Raw genomic sequence first — 25121 nt, forward strand, 5'->3', positions numbered from 1 at the left:
AGGGATTTGCCACGTGTGTACTTGCCAACATTAACAAAAAGAGAGGAGAAAACAAGTTCACACGGAATTGGCCGACATGAATATTAAATAAATAATGCATGAACGACTGGCTTGGCTGTATTGACTTTCTTTATCAACACGCTGCGTGCTCTCTCCATCGACTCGCGCTTAACCCTTTGGGTGTCCGGACAAGAGGATCAATGAAACTCGAGTCGCTTAAAGCGAGCTCGCTCTTGTTCTTTACCTGGCTGCTGGCGTGTCGTAATTCTCGACCCTGTTCAACTTGTCACCGGGTCTCAATCAATGAATGTTTCACTTATCTTGGTGATGTTGCCGACGTTGACTTGACCCCGCGAGTGTTGAAAGATACGGTGTCCAGACTCACCTCAGGATACAATCGCATTCCTTTCTTCTGGCCAGGTTTGCAAACATGGCTGTTCGTGCTATTTCCTCTCACACGCTCTCTTTATCTCCCTCCACACACACACAGACGGAATACTAAACACCCCATATTATCCTTTCACCACCACCACTACCCCTTGGCTTATTCTACAAGCAGGCTGTCCCGTCACCTTTCTGGATAAGCATTATGCTGTAACCTTTTCACCCAGGAAAATAACACACAGGTAGGACGCCTAACTGTTGCCCAAATCATATTGATCAAATCAATCTGCGACAGTGCGCGCACCGACGGCAGCCGAACAAAGCGGATCAAGTCGTGGAAGGTTGTACGAGGATCCCGCGGCTGTCCAGGCTTGGCAATTAATTTCTACATTGTTTGGTCGCCTAGCAGCCATGTGCGCCAATCGCCTTTTTTTGCTGTGGTGCTCGTGCCGTGCGTGTCTGCTGTCCTTGAGGTTCCAAGGTTTAACCCTCCCTTCCCCTCCACACTCGTACTCTCCCGTCAATCCTCACCACCGACACTACGCCTTACCAACAGTCTGCGGCTCTTGGGATGACCGGCTTGGTGCCCACCCTGGGCCCCGCGGAACGTGATTTCCGGCTGCCAGGATGTCAGCCGACGAAGCTGTTGCTCTTGGTTTCCAGACCGCTGCTCGGCGTCTCGCCCCACTCCGGGATGCTTGTACTTGGGACAACAGCTGGTGACGCAGGAATGATGGGCTCGCGGTAATCTTGTCTCCGTGTTTGAGTCGACCATGTATCAGCTCGGGAAGTTTTGCTGGCCCGGAATGGGATGAAGCTGGCATCCAGAGATAAGGTCTTGGAATGTTCGAGAACGAAAACACGGAGGGTGGATAGGAGGGATTGATCGCTGGGTGGAGGAGGGGAAGTGGGCTGTGGGATAGTTGTTTAAAATGTTTAATATATTGATTCCAAAAGCCAGGACATCCTATTATTTAGTCCTTGTTCTTCGTTAACATGTTCATTGGTTGCGTCAAGCTCGGGGGGAGGGAGGGTCATCTTGGGACCACACCTTAATATTTTTGTACTTGTTATTTGCGGAGAGGATGTTCGGATTTGTTTACACTGTCAACAGTTGCGTTCGGCTGCCCTCGGCTTTAGCACCCGGGCAAATGTCAGAACCCGAGATGACAAATGATGAGTGAAAAGCAACGCAAAATGACTAGAAAGATCAAACTCCTGTCTCTCTACTCTGTTCGCTGCTTACCTCCTCCTTCGCAGCCACCATCTTGTATGAAGCAGGTAGTAATTTTCGTGTCTTGGGAGTTGCTTGGTGGCTGTTGAGTTTGAAACTAATGCTAATCAGTTTGTCCCTCGTCAGTTGAAAATGTGGCGCATGAGTGGCATATTTACTCCTCCGTCTTTCCGTCTCGTTAAATTTTTGTGACGAAGCTGAAGTGTCTGACCCGCGGTTGACCCGCCTGCGTCTTCATGGCATTGGCCACATTTGGTGTTTTTTTTAAATTTAGTTTTTTTTCTCTCTCTCTGCTGGTAGAGTGGTTTGAAGTGTGCGTCTGAGCTGTTTTCGTTTGATGTTTCATTGCACTTAAGCTGATGCATGAAAATCGTCTCTTCTGTCTTTCTGTCTCCTGATATCATCCAAGCCATGCTGACCTGTCACTTACACTCTATTCTAGAAGAAGGCTAAGTAAACCGAGAAGCTAATGTGAAATGAATGCTTGAACCTAAACTTCATACCACCAATTGCATCCCTAGAAAAACAATTACTGCTAAATGCTTTAGCGCAAGCCCAGCGCATGGCCACCTATTGTTGATCATATCATCTCCAAATATACCTCCGACCTTTTTTTTTCTGCCCGTCCCAAATGCTCGCATACATTAACCGGGAATGTATCCGTGAATAAATCGTCTCGTGAAATACCCATGTGGCCGAGGATTACAGATAGCCCCTTCCCTTCCTCCAGAAGTCTGGAAGGGCGAAATGTCTCCTCAGCGACAAATCGTAATATAAAACGTCTCCCTTTTTTTAACAACCCGAACGTCATTATTTTGTATACACCCAACTCCAAGGAATAATTTTGTTCAGAGCTCATTTTGTTTGCATTGGGCCCTAATCATGGAGCTTACAGCCTGGGGCTATAAGGCAGATTTTGTTTATTATCTCCCTCTAACCTTGAGGGATGGCGAAACGGGTAAGTCACTCCTCCTACTTTTTGTTATACCCTAGAAACCCATCTTACCTTGTCACAGTGTCCTCATGTCTTGTCATATGGTATGTGTCGAGCCTCTTTCTTGTGTGATTTTTTCATGCAGGCTAAGTTATTGATGTACAATAACAAGTGAATATTACTGTAGTTTTCTTTGAAGTTCGAGTAATGTATATTTTTGTAATGACTTTGTTTTTCACACGAGACTAAGCTAAAATGTCTTTATCCTTTTGTTGTTGTTGTTTTGTTTTGTTTTTTGTTTTTTTTGTCCGCGCTCATAACAACCAAGTTTGCCGCGTAACCAGTCGGGTAGGCAACTTCCGACAGTCTTCGCACCAAAAAAAAAATCGTCTGGAGAACTTTAAGCGGGCCAGGTAGACTTAACTGTATTTGAGGTCATATTGATCATCATAACGACAAGCTCCAGCAGACAGACACGCGCGGCAACGACCGTCTGACGTATCACACCCATACCCACACTCAAACGATTCGGCGTTGTCTCGTGCTGCCAAGCACTTCGTGGTGAAAGGGAAAGGGTATTTTCGCTGGGGGAATCGAGTTGGGAACCCTTCGCGCGCCAGCGACGAAGCTTCACGCCAGTCAATAGTAAAGGCATTATCTTATGTAGGGAAAAACTCCCTGTTTGCAAATGGTGTCTCGAATTTTCTAGAAATACCATCGGGTCACAGACATAGAGAGGAATGCCATCGACCACAGCTCCGCGAAGTGGCTTTGTTTTGCTGTCACTAGAATGAAGATCGACGAATATAGAGGAGACGATAGCGCGTCGATACAATGTTGCTTCGTCACCTCATCTGAGCAAAGCCAGAACCCACGGCGTCTGGCGTGGCGAGGACGCTAACACAGTTACCGGTGGTCCTTCCCCCGCCAACTGTTTTCAGTTGGTGCCACACGTCGAACGTTAATACCCAGGACTAGATCCAAAGAGCATCGGTCTGCTTGCAGAGGGTGTATCTACCCGCGCTCCTTCCGCGTCCTTGTCACTGCGAACAGTAGCGTCAGACAGCTGTCACGCGGGCCACAAAAGGTTGGGGAAATGGTGTTATTAGTGCTGCTAGTACAGGTGGAGATGGCTCATTTCACCATCGAAGGAAGGAAGAGAGAAGGCGAAGGAAGAATGGGTGGTTGGCAGGCAGATGAAAAGACGGCGAGCCAGATAAGGAAGACAGCGGTTCCCTGCCTGGTGGGTGGCAAGTTGAGGGTGAGCGAGCTTCGTTGCACCCGGATATAACTGGTATTAGTGAAGTGGACAAGCAATTCCCCGGGCCCGGAGCCAGCACATTTAATGGCTAGGGTTTGGACTTCAAGCTCCATTCCCTCTCTGTTGTTGCCTCGCAGAAACTGCATCCGCTTCTTCACCGGAGCATGACGAGCTAAATGAGTGTGACGGCAAAAGGTTCATGTCGGCTTTCTTGCCAAGCAAGGGACTAGCTCTAGTCTAGGGGACAGTCGCATTTCTTTATTTATTATGAAGGAATAAATGTTGGATATTGAATCTCTGTCCTGGGGTGTTAGCTATGGACCAGAGGTGTGTAGGGTATGCGTGAGTTTATTTTACATCCGATTAGAGCAGTAAGTCTAGAGAGGCTCAATGTGCAAGTTTTCTGCTAACCCGTGAAGTCGGTTTTCGACTGCACCTTTGCAAATCCTGTTAACTTCCAGTCAGCTGCCCATCTTATCTGCATGTGTTCTATCTCTGTATATTATTATTATTGCAAAGAACTGAGCAGCGGATACGTTATCAAGATATCTGATCATCTACCATTTTAATGTGGCCCCACCCTCGTGTATCTCTCTAGCAGTTTATTAAACCTTAGTCTACTATTCTTACCAACTCGCCCCAATAATCCATTTTTATATAATCTTCTTTTTGATAATTATCACAGAAAGCCTATTTTGTCGACTCTTTATTCTTGTCCTATTGTTGATGCACGCGAATTTTACGCCTCGTGCTATATGTAAGACGGTTGGATGCGCGCGTGAGCACTTGTAAGAGAGACGAAGGTGGAAGGGAAAAAGGGAAATTCATGGTTGAACAAGTAAGAAGCCTGGAAGTGACAGAGGATTACTAGCGAGAAAAAATAATTTACTGATGATGACTAAAGTGGATTTGGCTTCACACTTCACTTCTTAATGCGTTAAACGCATATCGACATTTATATTAGACAATTTTTAAAATTTGAAACCAGTTCACAGTGCATTCTTTTGTTAAAAAAAAAATAAAACAGTTTATTCGAAATTATTAAAAGTATCGGTTCAGTTTCTGTACACAGTTTTCGAAAGACAGAGAGAAGCACAATTATAAAATAGAGTTTACCTGCAGCAGTTTTGGGTAATTGTGCAAAACACACACAAACACACAATTACTGTTAAAAAATTACCTAACCCTGAAAGCTTGTGTACAGTGAACAGTAAAGTTTGGTGTTAGTCTTATTATTATTGGTTCTGTCGCGTTCACCAGGATGACACCAAAGACCGTATTACATGGTCTGTGAGTTTTTTTCAATCCTAAAAAATGGTGCAATAAGCTCCGAGGACGTGTCATTAGTGTGCAAGGGCACGTGACCAAGGCTTTGCGCATGCGTTTGGGTAATCATGCGTCTGCGCGTGCATGTGGATGTAACGAACTCCGGCGGATATTCGCATTGGAACGACACTCGCCACCAGGGCGTGAGAAATGCCAGGCGGAAAATCGGCCTTGAACTTTGACCGCATTGCCGAGCCCCCGCGACCCTGCTGCTGGCCGCAAGGGGCACCGCTTGAAGATCTGGGCACCAATTTTTGCCCCAGCTTTCGGCGGGCTCTGAAGCCCGTTTGGGAATTGTGTAATGCCCTCATCTCCGGGAAACTAGGTGTCCATCTTGGGTCGGCAGCTCCTTTATTTCGCTCCACGATACTGCAATTTTTTTCTTCTTCATTTTTGGATTTGTTCCTGATGTCGTTGGTGTTCCGACTTACGATCACCACTTCCCCGTCCTCCCTGGTTATGACGATGCAAGACATATATTACCTTGCAGCAGTATCTTACCCTCATCTCTGTCGTCTGCATTTTTGTCAGGTCTCATGTTTCATCGGCGCCGAGACAGAGCTGGCGTTGGTGGCGTACACGCAGGGAGGGCGTGCATGGCGTAGATATCGCGAGTCCCAGTAAGAAAACCTATCGATCTATGGCAGCTCCGGGCTTGCGACGAAGCTATCCGGCATTGTTGTTGTTGTTGCTATTATTATTATTTTTTCACCGCAAAGGAAATTAATTCATGTGGTGCTTGCGCCCGGTCGTTTATTAATCATGAGTCACCGCGCAACAAGTCTTAGACAAATTATTTCGTGGTGCGAACACGAACCTCTGAACATTTGGAAAGCTAAGCTTTTCTGGTATCGTCCAATGATCAAAAAACAAAATAGATACAAAAAATTGGTAATCTGCTCTATGAGTTTTTCAGGGCGGAGTTAATTCCAGCTATTTTGATGCTAGTAAATATGTATGCTTCTACAATATCCAGATGTGTCTTGAAAATAATTGCTACTGTTAAAATCAAATTCTGACAGCCACTTCACGAAAACATGCTCCCTTTTGTTGAACTCTTTTTTTTCTGCTTCTTTGACTTCTACTAGGCAGACATGTAGCTCGGAATTTCAGGTATCAACGGGCTTATTTACTTACAAGGCCTGCGTGAGCGCACGCACATGGTGTGCAAGAGGATCCGTCCAGTAATAAGATTGCATTTCTCCACACATGCGCAACTTGCAGATGGTAAGCAGACTTGTCATCTAGCAGTTTCCACAGGGGCAGAGTGGAGAGGCAAAGGGGGAGAAAAAGAAGGGGTATGTGCGAGTTCAGCCAGCGTTTTCCTCTCGTCACTGGCATCATTACAAAGCAAAGAAAGACGAGAGTTGCATGACATGGCGAATGTCTCTCTTTCAGTCTCCATTTCCATCCTCACATGTAATTGAAATGAGGAAAAGAAAAAATATAAAAGAATACACTTTTGATATAAAGACACTGACAGCTGTCCAAGGCGAGGAAAGGTCTCGGGGCTACGTAATGAGCTGCTTCTGTCCACCTTTCTGTTGACCCCATCCTGTCGCTTCATTGCAGCTGTCCACAGTGTGACGGTTGACCGTCAGTCACTCCCCGCTAGCTGTAGGAATCGTGCTGTCCGCTGTACTTTCTTTTCTCTACGTGAATGAATTTATCGCTCTGCCGCCTCCAACACCTCCCTCCTCCTTTCACCCGCTCCAAGGAACCGGCTTCGTGGTGTAAACCTTGAGACTGACAACCGTTAGGTGTGTAGGCGTGACGTGTGACACCGAGGCTGTGACACGTGTGATGGCTTAATTGTTTTTATGTCTGTTCTCCGGACCGCGCGAGCAACGGTCAGTTGGTGATGCGCTGCAGAGACCACCATTCCCGAAGATTGTCGAGAACCTTCTTTGTCACTCAGTTAACCTGCTTTCCAGCCTCTTGAGTCCCTAGGGGCTGTGAAGTCCGGGGTATGCAACGTGTATGCTGCAATCTGCAGTATGCGCGAAGGACTGCAGAGATGAGACCTCTGGAGGTTATCCGAAGCTGTTAAGGATCAATAATAAAGAAAGTTTATCATCGGTCACGTTCGTCTAATAGGTGGCCATGTTTGCCTCCAGTTTTGTATGACTGCAACGTAAAGAAAAAATGTGCTTTGTCAAACTGTTTCCAGACACATTCTGCTTTGTGTTGTCACGCCAAGCCAAGGAGAGAGAGAGATGGGGGCGCGAGAGGAAAAAAACCCGAAAAACCTCTGGCCTTTCTGTTTCACACGGAGAAGATTATAGATGTCAAAGGTTGTCAGAAACAGCATCTACAGTTAACAGCGGGGAGGAAGGGGTGCGTAGGTGTAGAATGGTTTGCGATGTTAGGCGAATATCTAACAGTTAGAACTGCTACCAACAGTAAAGTTAACGGTAGCAATAATAACAATAATCATCGCAGTCATATGGGAACTGCACAGAAATTATCCTAACCCACGACTGGGTCGTTATCTCATCATATTTCCTTTTAAGAGGACAGAAACAGATTTTTCGTATAAGTATATTTGCACGCATGCGCGCAGGCATGCACAGAAGAGCGCGCGATGGAAGGACGTTAGCAACATAGGGTGAGCAATAGAAGGACCGGAGGAACAGTGCGCGAGGTTCAAAGAATTTTTTTTTTTTTCGCGGCCCCAAAAACGATTGATTTACGTTGATGCCTTAAAATCTTTTAAGTGGCAAATTCACGACTGTTTTCGGGAAACCGTTTCAAAGACCGATTTCGAGATGGTGTGTTAGCGCCTCGGCAATATTTCTTGCCACATGCAGGAGAGTCTTGCAGCGAATAGCGGCCCCCTTGCTGATGGACAAAGAACACTTGATTACCATGGAGATGGCAGGGGAGGGCCTTTCGTCGTCTCAAAATCTCGTCTGGAAACTTAACAAGAACAAGCTATTTAAGAAAGGAAAGGAAAGCGAGAGAAGGAGTGTTGAGGCGGCCCGGGGGTGCGGTTGTGAAGTGCTTGTCACCAGTGCAGTGGGGATTGTGTGGAGATTCCTTCCCTTTCATCGTCCCTTCTTTCTGAAAGTCACCACTAGGTGAAAAGTACCAAATAAAGCAACTTAAGGAAATAGAAAGAATCGAACGACGAAATTAAGCAAACAAACCTCGCGGGCTTCAAAGAAATTTTGCATTACCATGTGACACTCAAGCAGAATTGGAGCTGTCATCTTTCTGTCTCGAACAGGCTCAAAAGAAAGGCAAAAAAAAAAAAAAAAGAAGGAAAGAAAGAAAAGTTTGTACTCACTCCTTATCCTGTGTCATTTGAGTACAGGTCAGCCCAGCCTATGAAATGTCACGTCCTCCTGCCACGTGGATGATGAGCTTAAGACGCAGCATGGCTGACCGCAGCCCTCAATTTGTCTCCAAGCTGACTGTAGACTTAAACATGATTGAAAACTTTGCCGCTTGCCCTAAGCTGCATGAAATGTTTTCTCGCCTGCTGTACACTGATGTCATGTATTGATAATACGCTCTTTGTGTTTTTAACCTTATGCGCATGTCTTGCATATTTTGGCCCGTGTTTGTATGCGATGTAGATTTTGTGTCTGTTCTATTAACAAAGTTGGGTTTTTTTTTAAAGGAAACATCTCTACACAGGGATGCTCCATTATTACTACTATTGCTTGAAATAAAAGGCTGGTTCAAAACCGGTCCCTCTATCTTGACACCTACATAAGACTTGAGCAAAAGTATGTGAGAAGCAGGGTATGGGAGGTCTGTTTCGGGGCGGAGGGTTGGTTTTTTTTTTGTTTTTTTTTTTTTTTTTTGGTAACAACTTCTGTTTTTGCCAGAAGGGTCGGGGTTGATGGTGTTCGGTGTCCTTTGTTAATGGCTTCTGTCTTCTCCGGCTGTGGGAAGGGTGAGGGAATGAACAGAGTTGCTGAACCATGTGTGCAGAAACACCCCTTCCTCCACCACTCAGACGGGAACCTCCTTTTTTGCCACCTGGCCCCAATTACAAGCGAAGGGGACTCTCCCTCCCTGCCTGCTTTCAGATGCATGCCAAGCGTTGACCTCATCCTCGTAGCTCCACCACCCGACACATCGCAGGCTCATTACTTTAGACTGTAAAGTCTTGCCGCTTAGAATGTAACATCAGTCGTTACCATCTTGCCTTATTCTGGAGAGAGAGAGGAGACTAGCACTCGGTCGTTGACACTCACACACAAGATGTATTACCTGTCTTCCTTCCTTCTTTTTCTACACATTGTTAGATAGCCACCCTGGTGCTTTCAATATCTGGATTTTTTTTAATGTCGAAAATGTATTAGGATTAAAAAGCAAGAAATCGATTAAGGCATTTTAGTTTATTTTTTCCATCATTTTTTTTTTCTTTTTGCTTCCATTTGGAGAAGATTTCACACTGAGTGCAGGTGGGTGATGTATGGGGAGAGTATGAAAAACTCTGTGTTATTACAAAGTGACTTGAACTTCTCGCTGTACTGGTGACAAGCGCCTTGCCAGTGATACCAGGGGCATAGATACCGAAACCCGTGTCCCGGGTATGTAAACAACCAGTTCGGTGACCTCTTCAGCCACCGAGTCAAATTATGTCCCACTACGTCAAGTCCTCAGCGAGGTACGATGTGTATGTGTGTGTGTTCGTGAGAGACTGCATGATGATCAGACATACTCCGAAAAAAACCCTTGTAGGTTTAGATTAGCTCAATCGAACCCAGACTTGTTGTATCAAAAGCTCAGTACACGAGGAATGGCAGAAAAAGTTGCCTCGCAATTAAAACATGACCATGACTACAGGGCATCATTAGGCGAAGACAGTTGCCTTCAGTTTGCTCATGTCCAGCGACCGCTTGGTGCAAATACACAAACCAGGACTGCCCTTGTTGGCTGTCCATTGGCTCCCTTTGTCCTGCAGCTATGAAAGGCAGGCGTCGAGGAGGGTCCGTGCATGCCGCATAATGGCTGAGAGACACTTGCCCGATGGTGTCGCCAAACAGCGTGTTGACTCAGATGAGAAGGGAGCTAAACCTGAAGGCACCGAAACGTTTGCACACTGTCCTCCTTACCCCCTCTCCCTTCTGCCCTCGGCCCTAACTTGTCAGGACAGTCGAGGAGAAGTGGTGACCGGCAGGCGCCTCATAAATGGTAAGAATGTCCTTTTAGCTTTTGTTGCTGCTTCGGTGTCCTAAAGGAAAAAAGCTCCTAGGAATGAGGTTCATTCCTCTAGCCCCTCACACACAAACCTCTACCCATCCCCTGACTGCACGGCTGAGGTTTCTGAAACAACATCGTTCATTGTTTTCACCAGTGTTTTCACTTCTAGCGAGTTGATGTGTCAGAGTTGTACTGACCTTTGTTATAGCAGTGTGGCCTGCCTTGGGTCACAACTCGCTTGCTTTGAGTCGTCTTGTAGCCTTTTTGTTTACAATATATTTTCTGTTAATAGCTTGTTTGCAGTTTTATTTTTCAGGCCGTCTTGTCACTTCTCCGATTATTTTCTGAATAGTTTTATTTTATTTTATATACAGCACCTTGAAAAATCAAGCAGGTTTTTAAGACTTGGTGTTATCTATATAGCGAAAATATATATATGATTGCTATTCTGTACGATGTGGTTCGCGACTGATTACATTAGACACGAGTACCCCCAGATGTCCTGATTTGGAGAAGCAATTTCCAGAGCTCATAGCAACCAAAAGTCCTTCGATTTGGTCTGACCTATCTCTAATTAAAAAGGCCAATAAAGTGAAATCTTTGGAGAATTTTTACCTCTGCTCTACTACACCTTCACGCCTTGTCTTTTCTGCTGGGAGGTTCCTGTGACTGTGGTCACGTGTCACGTCTATTGGAAGTGACGCACCATACCTGAGCCGTTAACAAGCAGACGGTGGGTTGACTGTGTGCGGAGGACAGCGAGTGTCAACTGGCCGCCACCTGGCCTTGCTTGGACAAACTGTTTTCAAACACACGCTGCTGTGTGTCGGCACGAGATGTCGGAAGAGTGAGGGTAGGGAGAGGGCAAAAAAATTAGAGCTTGAAAAACAAGCTGTGACCTTTCTGTAGTACAGAAAATTACTGGTGCTGTCCGAGGTTTTATTACCTTAAAGGACAACGCGAGCGCTCACCGGAAAATCGCTGGCAATAGAGCATAAAGTATCGCAAAAACATATTCCGGTTTGTAGTTTCATGATGAAGAGGCACGAGATGTTTTATGTAAATGCGTTTCTTTGAATCACACCTGAATTTGTCGAGAAAACAGGAAGTGACGAAAGGGAAGTATTTTTAAAAATAACTTCGTTTGCAAGAGCTGAATTCGAAGACAAAAGATACAATCCTGGGTAAAAGAAAACAGACCAGGACAATGTGCTGTTGCTGAGTGTTCTCGTCCACACTCAGATGGAGTTTGTACTCATTTAGAAAAACAACTGACATTGTGAGGACACCATTGATGTGAGGGCTCGCAATAGCGACAAAGGAAATTGAGGGTGACAAACGTACGAGAAGCTTAAACAAGCTTTTACATCGATAAATATGTATCACATTTTCATAATGTTATATTTTAATGTTATAAAAGTCATTAGCAGCGGTCACTTGTAATTATACAATAAAAATGAAATGTTGGAAATTAACCATTTATCAAACAAACTACAAACCCTCATTTTGAAATGTTTTTATATCTTATTAGCAATAATACACATGGAAAAAATAAATGCGCCCACTTATTAACTGACAAACAATAATAATACAATCATAGACTGCAGTGACCCTGATAGCTGCCATTAAATTCTGATCTTGAGAAGATTAACTTACCAGTCTGTCGAGTTTAATCGGCTTGCATTTTTTCTTTTTTTTTTTTTTTTTTTTTTACTTCTGTTGATGCTTCTAAATAAAGTTAAAATCTGTAGGGCTCTATTCCACAGTCAGCCGTTTTATTGTTCAGGAGGAAATAGCTTCTTCAACACGACAACCTGAGCGATGTTTCTTCATTTGAGGCGAAGACATGCACAGATTAGCCGAACTCAAGGATGTGTATAGGTGGATTGCTGTCTCTCTGCCAAGACCAACGAAAAAAAAAAATGCTACACTCGTGTGGTCCTTTAAGGCCAATCTTAACCCGGCGAAGCATCAAACCTCCGAGTCGCATCAAATACATTTGGGTTCAGATATGTTCAGATATATGAACCAGAATGTTAATGTTCCAAAAGTTCGATCCAGAATCATTATTTTCTCTGATCTTCCTACAATTTTACCAGACGTGGTCAAACCTTCGACGGCATCGGTGCGATTAAGGACCTTTACTGAGAAGCAGTGGACAGTATAATTCATATTTCAGCGTATAGTACTATTCTAATAAGGAGCAAATTTCATACAGGGAAAGTAATATTTTGATTATTTCACCTCCTGCAGTTTAATGACAGGCCAAGAGTCCTTCAGTAGGAGCTTTGTCGAAGACCGGTCGTAGTGTGAGCATAGGAAACGGCTTGGAGACAAATACCGTGTTTCCTTGAACATAAGAATGGGTCTTACATTGTTTGCTCCAAAAGAGTATTAGGCCTTATTTTGAGCGAATTTCTTGTGTTTTTTTCCATGAAAAGAAATTTACATTTACTCTAATACATTCTTGCCTTCTTCTTGAATATCGTCGTAACTTCTAGCGGTCATTTTTTAATTTTTATATGTGTAATTCAATACGTTCGTTGCGTGTTTCAAGAAGGAAATCTGCTCGTCTGGCTGGCGATCTTATATTTGAAGACAGGCTTTTATTAGGAACATCACGAAAAATCATTCTGGGGCTTATTTGCGGGAAAACATGGTAACTCGATCAGAAATACGTTTGAGTGTCGGTTACCTATCGTCTCCCGATGTTCCGGTGATAAAGAACCTGACGTGTACTCGATGTCAGGACGCAGGTGAAGAGCCCAGACTGAGGCTTGAATGATCGATCAGTGATGACCGAGTCAGCTTCAGGTGCAGGAAGCCGTCAGTTGTGCCACAGAAATCAATCGTCTTCTGCATTTGTCGTCTGCTTACTCCTCAAACTCCTTCTCTTGTTTGATTTTATGCCTACTCCTGCTTACTATTATCTGATTTCTTCCTTCTTTTGTGTCCTTTCTCCTGGCTATTTGTCTGATTTAGCAAACATTTCCTCCATATTCTTCGCCTGCCGTCAGGTAATCGTTTCGTAGGTGAGGAATCGTAGGCAGCCGACTGAGGATCAGCGGATTATAACCACACTACAAAACAGTTCCGTTACTAAATTTATTTATATTTATTTTTTATTTTATTTTTTTTTATTTATTTAAATCTTTAAATGCCAAATAATATTTCAAGATCATTAATATTGTCAGACTGCGATGTAATTTGGTGGTTATAATTAATGTGCTTGGGTAGAGTACGTTGACTTGACGTCATGGTTGTTTGCTTAGTGAACACCACGTGACCATGACGTCACTGCTACTTTTAACACGAAGTTTGTCACTTAAGTACATACCTACTAGCAGTGATGTATCCTAACAAATCAAAAATGTTTTGTTACTTGTGATACCAGATCTGACAAATACGTCATTGTATGTCACGACTGACGACATGAGAATAGCGTGACGTAGGCTGACTAAAGTGACGTCACTGTTAATGGCTGCCCCAGGGTCCGCAAGCGTCAAGCTCGGTTCTGCACAACACGTTGTCGCCGGAGAGCTCGGCGGTGGGTAAGCGTGTTCACTACGCGGACAAGCTGCACGAGTTCAGCCGCCTGACCACCGACCCCGCCTGCCGACCCCGCGCATCCTCACCACCGGCACAGCAGCCGCTGGCCACCTGGACAGCTCAGCCCTCGTCCAGAGCTGTTGGGAGCGGGGTCAGTACTTCTACCAATCCTGCAAGTCTCAGTCTTCTCTTTCTCGTTTTCTCTCTTAATAATAATAGGGTAAAATATTATAATAATAAAAATCATCATTGAAAGAATGTGTATAATTCCTCAAATTCTTGCAGAACACATACACATGTAGGTAGACTATGGAGTGAGTGCGAAGGCTTTTGCAGTCAGGGAATCGAACATTAAAAAGAAAAAAAAAAAGGCTGGAATCGAGACACGACTAGGCTTTTTTTTTTTTTAAATGTGTCCGTGTCAAGGGGAATAAGTGTTGATTTCCATTAGGATTGGTTACCTCCGCTTTGCCGAGAGACAATGCTCAAGGTTGTAGTGGCTGCTTCCGGTAAGGCATTTATTCTATCTGATGCATTCCTTGCCAAGTCTGGGAAGGAAGCGGCAGACGTTTCCCTATGCTGCTTTATTGCCATCAGATCCCAAGCCCGCCTTTCATTCTTTCTTCGTTGGTGTGCTACTTGGGTGTAATTAATGTCATAAACTGCAATACTGATTTCTTGAGTCGCCAAATCACAAGAATGTTGGCAGTTAAACTGGAAAAAATTAGACAGCTGGACATGGCAATTACATAGAACAACGTCACATTAATGGCTGGGTGTCAAGTTTTATGGCTGGCTGTCCCTTTATTTTTTCAGGATAAAACCCCAATTAGAGGCCTTCCTTTAGTTCCAAACGAATCCACGCACTTCCTTATCACCATAAAACTAAAAGAGAATACTTGAAGAAGGAATATCGTTCTCATCGAGGCTTTTGTCTTTTTTTTTTTTTGGCTGATTGTGCCAGTTACGCAGTCTCCAGTGAGTAATATTTGTTTTTCAAATGTGCAGCTGGCGGTGAACGCTGGTGAAGATGCGGGCAGCCACACTTCCGGAAGTACGAGCGACAGCGGCCGAGGAGGCAGCAGCGAGGATGACGCGCACAGTCCTGCTGGGGTGTGCTTGGCCACGGAGTCGGGTACGTGGTTGTTACGTCCTACGTCCTGCTGTTGCTCTGTAGTACTTTGTGTGTCTACATTGTGTTGTTACTATTTTGAGTCATGTGCAAACAACGTCCCTACTGCTCTCCCTTCGTGTTATCACGTCCATAGAACTCTTGTCTGGAAGGTTCTCACGACGACCATGCAGCGCTTTGCCTGTGCAAGGACATGCTTTGCATTCCATGCTAAGTGCACTTTCACACTCAAATAACACCGTGCAGATGCAGGCAAAGCAGTGAATAGCTGCTCATCATCCTGTGTTAAAAGTTTTCTTTGCCATAAAAAAACAGTAATCTTACTTTTATTGTGATGCTTCGGAAGGGTGGTGTGGAACATGCAGGTGGACCACAATACATCAGAAGACGTGTCAATAATATATGTCTGCCCGACTCTTGAAAAGCTTTCTTAAAGGTTTTCTTTACCTTACAGACTAAAAATATTTTTAGATCATTAAAGCTTTAATTTTTGTTCGTAACGATCGAAGTAGCGAGGCGTTCTCCTTTTCAAATCTTCCACTTCCTGCACTTCACTTCCACCTTCCCATGCACTTAGAGTTCTGTGCCATTAGTGTTGCCCATTGGAGCGATTGTGACAGTTCCGTGCGCATCACGCATGCATCGGCGCAAGCATGAGATCCAGAACGACGCTAAAGCCTTCGTTAATTTGCTCGAAAATGCTCATCCTGTCCTGAGCAGACTGTTTGCTAGTTATCGTGTCGCGCCAGTTCCCCATGTACTTCCGGTTAGTTCGCAGACATGCGTAGTTGGTAAGGTACAAGAAATGATGGCGAACGTGAGGTTATTGAGGTAGTTTTTGTGCAGAACTTATTTTTTGTTTGTTTGTTTGTTTGTTTTGTTTTTGTTTGCTTTTGCTTTTTGTTTTTGTCTGTCAGTGGGGATTTTATTTTATCTACACACACACAAAGTTAATTGAATTAGTAGTTTGTTATAGTGGCACTTATCTTAGGCACAATTAAGTCTCGATACCCGATCTGGAGGACGTGCCAAGAGATTGTGTGTGAAGTGTAAGATGTTATGGAAGCAAGTCTGCTCACTCAAACTTACCTACCTACCACAACTGCTCCATCGAGGGTGAAGATGAGCACACATATGTGACCTCCTGTACCATACCACCATTTCTTCACTGACCGACCCCTATTCTTGGCCCTCTCCCGTTCCAAACTACACCCAGCTACCCGCTGCAGCTTGACACTTTACCTTCTTTTCTCTCTTTGGTCATTAACCCACGCATAGGGGCCTTCACTTCAATCTCTCCAATTCTAAAAACATTTCCACCGCATCAAACAGCTGTCAGCTAGAAAATTGACTGCCTGTCAACGCGAAGAAGGGAGGTGGCTGCAGGGAACGAGGGGAAGCCGTCCATGCTTTTCCCTCCGCCACTGCAGTCAGGGATCTGTCGTCCACCGCCAGGCCCGTGCCGCGTGTTTTGATGGGCGGACGGCACGGAATATCAGAACGTTCGCGCCGTCAGTCATATCTTCGCGTGACGAAAGCGCCCCCTGCCACTTTTGTTCTCGTTAATCCTTGTTTGGATTTATACCTTTTCTGCGCCCACAGCCTAGCACGCAGATGCGTGCATTGCGTCCGGCAGAAGAGGACAGAGTAATTACAGGGTGCGTCATTGGCCAGGAACTTTTTAACTTATAGAAAGGAGAGTTAGAAGAAGGGTGGTTCGACAGAGGAGAGAGAGAGGATTTTCATGCAACTGCTCGTTTATCGCATGTTATCGAAATTGTTCAGCTTGTCATGTTTTACGACCTATAGTCTTTTCATTAAAAAAAACTCTCTTTCTCATGAAGTTGCTCTTTTTTGTATACCCCCATCCTCCCCTTCGTTACGATAATAGTGGTGGCGGACGTGTGACGCGGCATCAGAAGCGAATTAGAGAATGACAATAGCACCTCTCATAGTATTGAAATCGATGACCGACGGCCGCCCTTTACCGTTATTTTTGCGTTAGCGCGGAACGTGGCCACTCATGCGGAGGCGCTCATGTAACACGCAAGCGCGACACAGTGCGTGCACTCACGCGTGCATTCACACGCGCGCACACATACACGCACGCAGAGAATACACTCTGATGGTGGTCACCGTGCGTGTGGCGACAGGAGGGCGCAGAGACCACATGAGGAGGACATCGTCGAGCTTTGAAGGGAGCGGTGAAGGACGTCAGTGAGTTTTTCTGGCTGCCATGCTCTCCATTACATATCGTCAAGTGCAATCCATGTGATCTCGCTAATGATCTAAGTCGGAACTTTAATAAATGATCGCGCGTGCACACACGCACACACACCCAGAGTAGGCTTTTGCCATTTTAACGAGTGGGATGAACGTGTCAGGTAGAAAGCAAGGGACAGAATGAAAGAGCGGAAGGGGAGATAATGAGTTTTTTTTAAGTAAAACACTTATTATTCGCGCTAAATGTATCACAAACTTTCTTATTGTTTGCTAAATATACTAAAAAAATTTGTTTCTGTTCAGCGACAAATTTGTAACATTAAAAAATAGTGCTACGGATGCCGCTAAATAATTGCCTTGGTTCAGGTGGATTTGTCTGACAGAGTTTGTCTCCAGTGAAGAGAGCATGTAAAAAAAAAAATTTTTTAAAAACTTTTCTTTGCTAAATATTGTGTGCGCTTTAAAAAAAAATAACCTATGTCTCCGCGCCTCTAGAACAAACGGTTTAACCACAATTATTCCCCTAGGCCCTGGGGGTAATCCACTGTATCGAAACTAATGTAATCCGTTATGTTTTTGAAAATAGATGTTATTCTGCCCACTACAATTGACATCATTCGGTATAATAGTACCGATGCTACATTTTCTACATGGTTAAAATATTGTCATCTGTATTTAGATGCAAAGGACTTTCTAAAGTGAAGCACTCTTATAGGACCTTGACCATTGTCATTGTTCTTTCTCTCCCTTCCCTCCTGTCTTTTCTGCTCTTTACCTTCCCTACTCTTCAACTTTTCATTTCTCCCTTTCGCCCTTTTTTTTTATATCATCAATCGATCCACACGGGTCAGGAGGCAATGCTGAGGTGCTTTTAGCGTCCGGATCTGGGGGGAGGTAGAGGAAGGAGGAGTAGCTGGCCTCCCCAGACCCATCAATCGATGCTCTTCCTGCAACCACCTCCCTGCCTCCCCACTCCCATCCTCCACTTCTAAAAAAAAAAAAAAAATATGTACGCACGACTGCTCGGCAACTCGAAGACAGGAGTCAGACGCGCGTGCCCTTGATAACGTCGAACTCTGACCGCAAAGTAGCGAGAAAAAGAGAGGACGGGGTGGAGGCGAGGGGAGGGTAGCAAGCTGGGCTGGTGGACGCTTGTTTCTCTGATTTTTGTAATTCCATATTTCGTCTTTGAGGTTCCCTTTCATTCGGCACCAGTTGAAGAATCGATAACAATTTTCACTGGAGACACGGCTCATCGATTCATTCGGTAATGCGTCCGCAGTGAGAGTAATGTTATCCTTTTAGATTAAAAGAAAGAAACAAGAAAACAAAATTCTTCGACGATGAAATACCAAGAGTTCATCGCCCCCGCAAATACCGACTGAAAAGTCATGATGAAATCATTTACTCCCTGCACTTTTTATTTTGTCTCTTTTTTCTTAAATTTTCTTTTTGTATGTTCATTTCTTTTAATTTTTGTATAATAATAAGCGCTTAAGTCTTCTACTTTACAAACTTAAATTTTTTTATAATTAACTTTCCAAACGAATGCCATTCGGTACTCGTCAAAATGATTGACAAATAGAGCATCAAAATTACATTGGTACCCTTTCGCGACTAAGGGAAAAGTTGGTAGGTTTGTTTGTGAGAGTGACGTGACCCGGGTGGGTAGCGTGACCGCGAGGCATTGTTCCATTCTTATCTCTTTGATTCGCTTCACAGATGGCTAGCTTGGAGCTTGTCTTCAACAGATCGCCGGGAAAATCTCGCTACAGATGGACTAAGGCTCAACACACGACTGCCATTGACAGTACTAGTCTTCGGCATCGAAGTCCTCTTTGAGCAGCGAGACGCATCCGACTGTGGACTGATTTACGAGGCAGCCGACTTGTCCCTTCACTGCTTCTATTCAACTTTCAATAGTGTTTTATGCCCCACGTCAAACCTTCGATCTGGCCAGCTTCCACTCTATGTAAAGTTTGTTTGCTTTTCACTGCCTGTACCCGACGTCGAGGACAGTTTTTATTCTTTTCCATTTTTCTTCTTTTTTGTTTCTTCTAATCCTGAGATCGGTGCTGTGTCTTTTACATGGCCGACAAGACCGCTTCTCATTGGCTGTCCGGGGGAGAGCTGTGGCTGGCATCGGACCGGTGACATCCGGCACGAAGCCATTTCCATCTTAGTCTGTCAATTTCGGTTGCCAGGGAACTGAAGTTTGTCCTTCTAAGTGGATCTTCATTTGTAATCATGTCTGGCTACAAAGTCCTCGGGAAGGGGTTTGAAGGCAATTGTTGGAGGCGATGCCTCCAGTTTGAGATGCGAAACGTCATTTTCCAAACCTCCACTGCCGTTGTGGCTTTTCTGCTCCTGTCCACACTTTACAAAAGACTTTTCCGAGAGCACCGTGGTGAGTGGTTTGCGGGACAAATTCTGGCGAAGTTTGTGAAGTGCTTGGGTGATGTCGTCAAGTTTGAAAAAGAAATCAAAGAAAGTTATGAGCGAGACATACCTTGTTTGAAGAGTGAAACCAGCTGACCCTCTTTGTCAGTGAGCGATTTTAAGTGTACACACTCACTAATGCAAACAGACGAACACACACACACACACACACAGATATTGTGCACATATTTATTTCTGAGAAAATAGTTTTCAGTCCCATCAATGTATTCTTAAAACAACAGTATCGTCATATCATTTTTGCTGGTTTTGCTTAGTAGTGGACGATGCTGCCGTCTGGCTTAAAAGTATTCGTTTAATTTCTGTACCGTCCTTCTCACCTCCCCGTTGCCCAGTCGTTGCGGTGTGCGGTCTTGTTTACAAACGATGGAGTAGATTGAAGAGCTCGGGAATAATGACTGCTGAACAAAAGTACATCCGCTGCTGAGTAACAACGGTGATGGGAGAACTACCGTTAAGAAAATTGCTTCTCAAGCTCCCTGCCACCCCCACCCCACTCGCCCCCCGGTCTCCAAGCGCAAGGAAAGGGAGAAAAATGATGCTGCCTAACACGTCACGTGCACGTGAGATCAATACACAGTCAGTTCTCAGCAGCGCGTGGTCTGCTCTGTCATTTGCCTCCATCGTTCAATTTTAGATTGCCGTTAGATGTGCACAACGCGTTCACAGTCGGCTTGCTCACATTAGTTTTCCGTAGTTACTATCACCCGGGATTTTGCATCTGATTTTTCTCGGTCTTTTACCATTTTTCCCGTAGCTGAAAGGAAAAATAAAAATCTCTCCCTGAAACACACCTCACTCTTAGGGAGGAGACGGCAAGGGAAATCTGGGCATCGAGATGTGGGGAAAATCTAAATTATTGAATAAGTTATAAAAAAAAAAAATTCCATGAGAACGGCATCGTTGAAAAAAAAAGTGTTTAATGTTACTCTAACACGAAATTTTTTTTTAATTATTATTATTCCTGCTTCATATGTACATTTCGTTTAGCACTCGAAATTTGTTCATTTTCTCTTAGTACAAAACACTACATCGTCATCGTCGTCGTCATCATCATCGAGTGAGCCGATGGCATAATGGTTAGCGTCTGCCACCCTCACAGTGAGGATTGACTGGCCTGGGTTCAGCTCTCGTCTCTGGCACACTGTTCTTTCTCTGCATGTGGCATCTGTTTACAGAGCTGGCAGCTTTACCGTTTATAGCCTTAGTTTCTCCAATAGTTTCTTCACTCTTCCCATCACTCACCACCACCACCATGCAAGCAGACCACACACAAGACGCTCTCACCAAGCAGCTGAGAGGCTGGAGGAGCAGGACAGGCTTCTTTATTCAGCGCTGGTTATGTGCCCATGACTCAAGGGAGTTAAACAATGGAATCAACACACCATGGCAAAAAAACTATATATCTAGCCATCAATTGGCTTGCTCTTGGGTGTAAACACAGTGCTGGCATGACATGCAAACACTACATTTTTTTTCTCAGACAAACAAAAAGAAACACGTCAACATAAATACAGGGTTAGGGTACGAAATGAATATTTAAGTACACATGTTAAATGATTGTAACTCTTTGGTTCTCCTTGGTACACATGGTTCATGAATAAACATTCCCGTAGAGTCATAGACAATGAAGTATGTCTTGTGCAAAAAAGTAATAAGTGAGATAAATTAAGTTTTTTTTAATTAATCCCCTATACATATGTGTGGCTATACTTAGTATAATTTATTTGATTTGTACAATTTGTGGAATAATCAGACCCAGGTGCTTTAGCACTTTTCATTGAAAAGACAGCCCTTCCTACCTCCACAGTTATCAGCTTGTCATCATCATTAATGCTGCTATTCCAAACATTAATGTTCACATCAGCCTTTTTGTTCACTATATCATGGATGTACTAAAACACTACTTAATGTCCATGCCAGTATAGAGCTTCCATATGTGTTTCTTCTTTTGTATAGAATTTATTGTATGCCAGTCAATATTTTCTTGTCGGATTGTCAGTAGCTGCACTTTTTCTTGCTGTGTGTTTTTCTTTCAACTTGCAGCAGACGTCTGTACATTTTCGATTTTCTCGGTAGGATAGTTTGGTTCAGTCTTGCGGTTTTTGTAAAGTTCAAAGGATGTTCTGAAGAGATTTCTTGGATTCTCTACATTCAGAGTCAAACTTTCCTTCTTGAATATTCTTTTTCATGAAGCTAGGTTTCATCCCTCATTAAACTTGTGTGATGCTCTGTTAATGTCTTCTGGAATAGTGAAACTACCTTGTCAAAACACTTTCGCTTCTACAGATTTAATATTGAAGTTATTGAGCTTTCTGTTATTCCACTATATGTTGTATGTCATCCGAGCTGTTCTTGCAGCTGGATCACCTGATATAACGAAATGGTGTTAAGAGGAGAGAGAAAGGGAGGGAGAGACAGGAGGTGGTTAATCCCCCAATTTGTTTGTTTGGCATGTGTAAAAGGAGAGGCAACGGGAGGATTGTATCTGATGATGCTTTAGCATGACTGCGACATTGTGTCAGCTGTCAAGACAGATCACTCACTGTTATCAAAGGAGACCTACACAAATTCCTTTCAAATTTGCCACACACACACACACACACACAAACCAATAAAAATCCGTATTGCAGAATTGGAGCGTTCGTGTTTGCATTATTTCTTATCGGGTTTGTAAACTCGCACGTGCTTGCATTCAGCTTTTTCACCTCCTGTCGAGAATGACGATGACAGGTCAGTGGTAAACAGAGTTAAATAAGTGGTCAGGTCAATAGGTAAATATTTTTGAGAATACAGCCGCGATCCAACGTATTTTTCGTATTCAGCAGACGTGGTTGATTATATTGGGGATACTTACCTAGCTCCCCCCTCTCAAGCCACCCGCCTGTCTAAGCCAGAGAGGGGTTTCGAGGCTAACCGAACAATCCAAAGACTAGACTCCCTAAACTGCTACTTATTTCAGCAGCCACACATTCTGTTTCGGGCGATGGAATATGAGGCTGCTAAATAGCACCGAGTCCTGTCTAGACCACTGACTCACTGAACTCGTCCTTCCTTAGGGTGAGACATGGTCAGGTTCTCTCACTGCAGCTCTGCTGTGTCGCCCCCTACCCCCGCCTTCCCCTTCCCCCGAGGGGCACAATACCCTGCTTCTCTGCCGAAGGGACTTTAAGAAAAATGCGAGAGAAAAAAGAACAAAACTGATGGTTGCGCTTTGGGGAGATTAGGTTAATTATCTCACGAGCTGCAAACTGCATCCCTGCCCAAGTGTTTGAAAGGCGGCTGTGTGATAAGAGTGGGAGGTGTATTTCGGGGCAGAGGAGGGTGCAGGCATGGCTTTGTAGTGGGCTCTGGACATCCTTTGCCGCAGAACGTCTTTGTTGGTGCGCGCAGTGCATGCTGCTGCGATCGCTCTTTGTGAGTGCGTGCGCGCGTGCGTCAACCGTTGGTAGACTTGCTTTGTGCTTGTGCTGCCGTCATTAACAGTTTGTCCCCCTTGGTTTCGTGTATTTGTTCTCTCCCTCCGCTCCCCTCCCCTTCCCTTCCCCCACCAACTGCAGGAATGGTGAAGGTTTGCTGGCCGTGAGTCTGTCGGCATGGCTGTCAGTATAAAAAGGACTGGAGTTGCGAAGGGATTTAAGTATGTTGCTTGCGAGTGTAATTATTTTTGTTTTTAATAAATTGATTTCGAGTTTTCATAGAACGGACAGAAATAAAGTTATCGAAACACTTATTGGAACATCGCCATTCCACATTCCTGCTTGCTTGCTGAATATCAAAGTGTGTTTGTGTGTGGATAATTGTAGTTCGCTGTTTTAGAACCATTTCCCTCTCTCATCACTGGCTTTTTCTGGGCGTCTTTCTCCTGACATCATCAGCAAAACCACGTCATCACTAAGTCCCTTCGTGTCATAAGCAGACACTCCACATCATCATCACCATCATCATCCACCCACACATCATCGTCATGTCGCAGCTTGTGTTCACAACTTAGTTTATGTTTGCTCGTCACAATGTTTGACACAAAAGCTCAGCAAGTATCATGAAGATTTATGTGGTTCAGCAGGATTAGTACAACGAATCTCTGTAGCTGTGTGCCACATCGTTAGCACAATAAATCGCTGTATTTATTCCAAGACTACTGCCCTACAGAAAAGAGAACATACCAGCAATAACACAACATTGCAATAATAATGATAGTATACAAATAAAACTTAAGTTCGTTGTTAGATATAGTTGACACTTTGCGAAATGCTATTTTTACTAATTAATACAAGAAAGTTTATACTATTTTCCCCATTCGGAATTACTTGTTACCGCTAGTTCACGAAATAATATAAGGCAACTTCACCTTGTATCAGTGTTATTATGTCCTGTTAACAGTGTTTTCAGCACAGAGGCTGTTGACGTCGTTATGTAGCAGAAATTAGTCATGTTGGTAATGTTGTACTGCAGGCTTACCACAGTAAATGTTAGCGATGTTGTTGAAAAAAGCGAGCACGTGAAATTTAATTAACGTTAATTGTACACGTGACTGAGCACAGTTCACGCTGCTAGGGTTGGGCGCAGACATGAGCACAGCAAGTGTTAGCGTCCTTCTGCAAGTCAGAACAGTCAGGGTTAGTGTGTTTGTTCAGAATGTTTAGCTCGCGAAATATTAGAAGCTAGCTAAGTAGATGCTACTGCTGTGCAGCACGAGTTAGCACAGAAAATGGTGACATGGCTGACCAGTCTCGCGGGTGCGATAGTTTACGTGACGTCGTTAGCGTTGCTGTTGTCGTCTAACGGTCTCTTGCTCTTTTTGTCCAAACTTTCAGTTGCGAGCCGCTCGTGCTTTGTGTAGCCAGTGCAGCTAGCGCCCTGTGGCCGGCTGCTTGCTGTCCATGGTAAGTCTTGCACTGCCAGACTGTGGTGTGTGCCCTTTGCCATCTTGCTGTAGAGACCAGCATTTAACAGCCTCAAAGTTTGTTCGCAGAATTTATCCAACAAAAGTCCTTTTTGTATTTGGGTGGTTTGCATAATACCATCTCACACCTCTACTCCCTTTTATTGTTAACTGCATGTTGTAGGACTGCATGGCTGCATGAATAAACGTAGGTGGTTTTGGAACTAATTTTTAACTTACGTAAGTAGAATAACAGTGGACTTGTGCATGAATCTTTGAGCGAACGAATCATAACTTGTTTCTAATAAAGAGCGAGCTCGTAACAGGTCTACACTTTAAAAACGGTGTTTTGCTTCGGGCTCCAGCTGTCGTAAAGTGTAGACATCACTCCTTTAGTCTTTAGTACTCCTGGTTCCAGCATCTTTGATGTAGTGAATGTTTACTGATGCATGAGGTGGAGGGAAAGGAACAAGACTAGTCTGAGCCAGCGTAGGCAGTGTTCTTGCATGATGTGTATATATTCTAGAGTGTGCGTGCAAACATGTGCATGGTGTTACCTTTATAGTTTGAATTCAT

General features: G+C 44.2%; 1 protein-coding gene across 6 annotated transcripts in view; it reads left to right on the forward strand.

Moving 5' to 3' along the window:
* The window catches only part of LOC112559712 (protocadherin-11 X-linked-like), an 87624-nt gene that overhangs the window by 58990 nt on the left and 3513 nt on the right, over nucleotides 1-25121 (forward strand). For 5 of the 6 annotated variants that reach the window (XM_025231061.1, XM_025231060.1, XM_025231063.1 and 2 more), the window contains 3 exons: nucleotides 13790-13999; nucleotides 14857-14983; nucleotides 24478-24546. In XM_025231061.1, coding sequence (XP_025086846.1) covers nucleotides 13790-13898 — 109 coding nt within the window. In that variant the 3' untranslated portion in view covers nucleotides 13899-13999; nucleotides 14857-14983; nucleotides 24478-24546. The remainder of the gene's footprint in view (nucleotides 1-13789; nucleotides 14000-14856; nucleotides 14984-24477; nucleotides 24547-25121) is intronic. The other variant, XM_025231058.1, reaches the window with a different exon arrangement.

The sequence above is a fragment of the Pomacea canaliculata genome, linkage group LG3, assembly GCF_003073045.1.
Source record: "Pomacea canaliculata isolate SZHN2017 linkage group LG3, ASM307304v1, whole genome shotgun sequence".
NCBI lineage: Eukaryota > Metazoa > Mollusca > Gastropoda > Architaenioglossa > Ampullariidae > Pomacea > Pomacea canaliculata.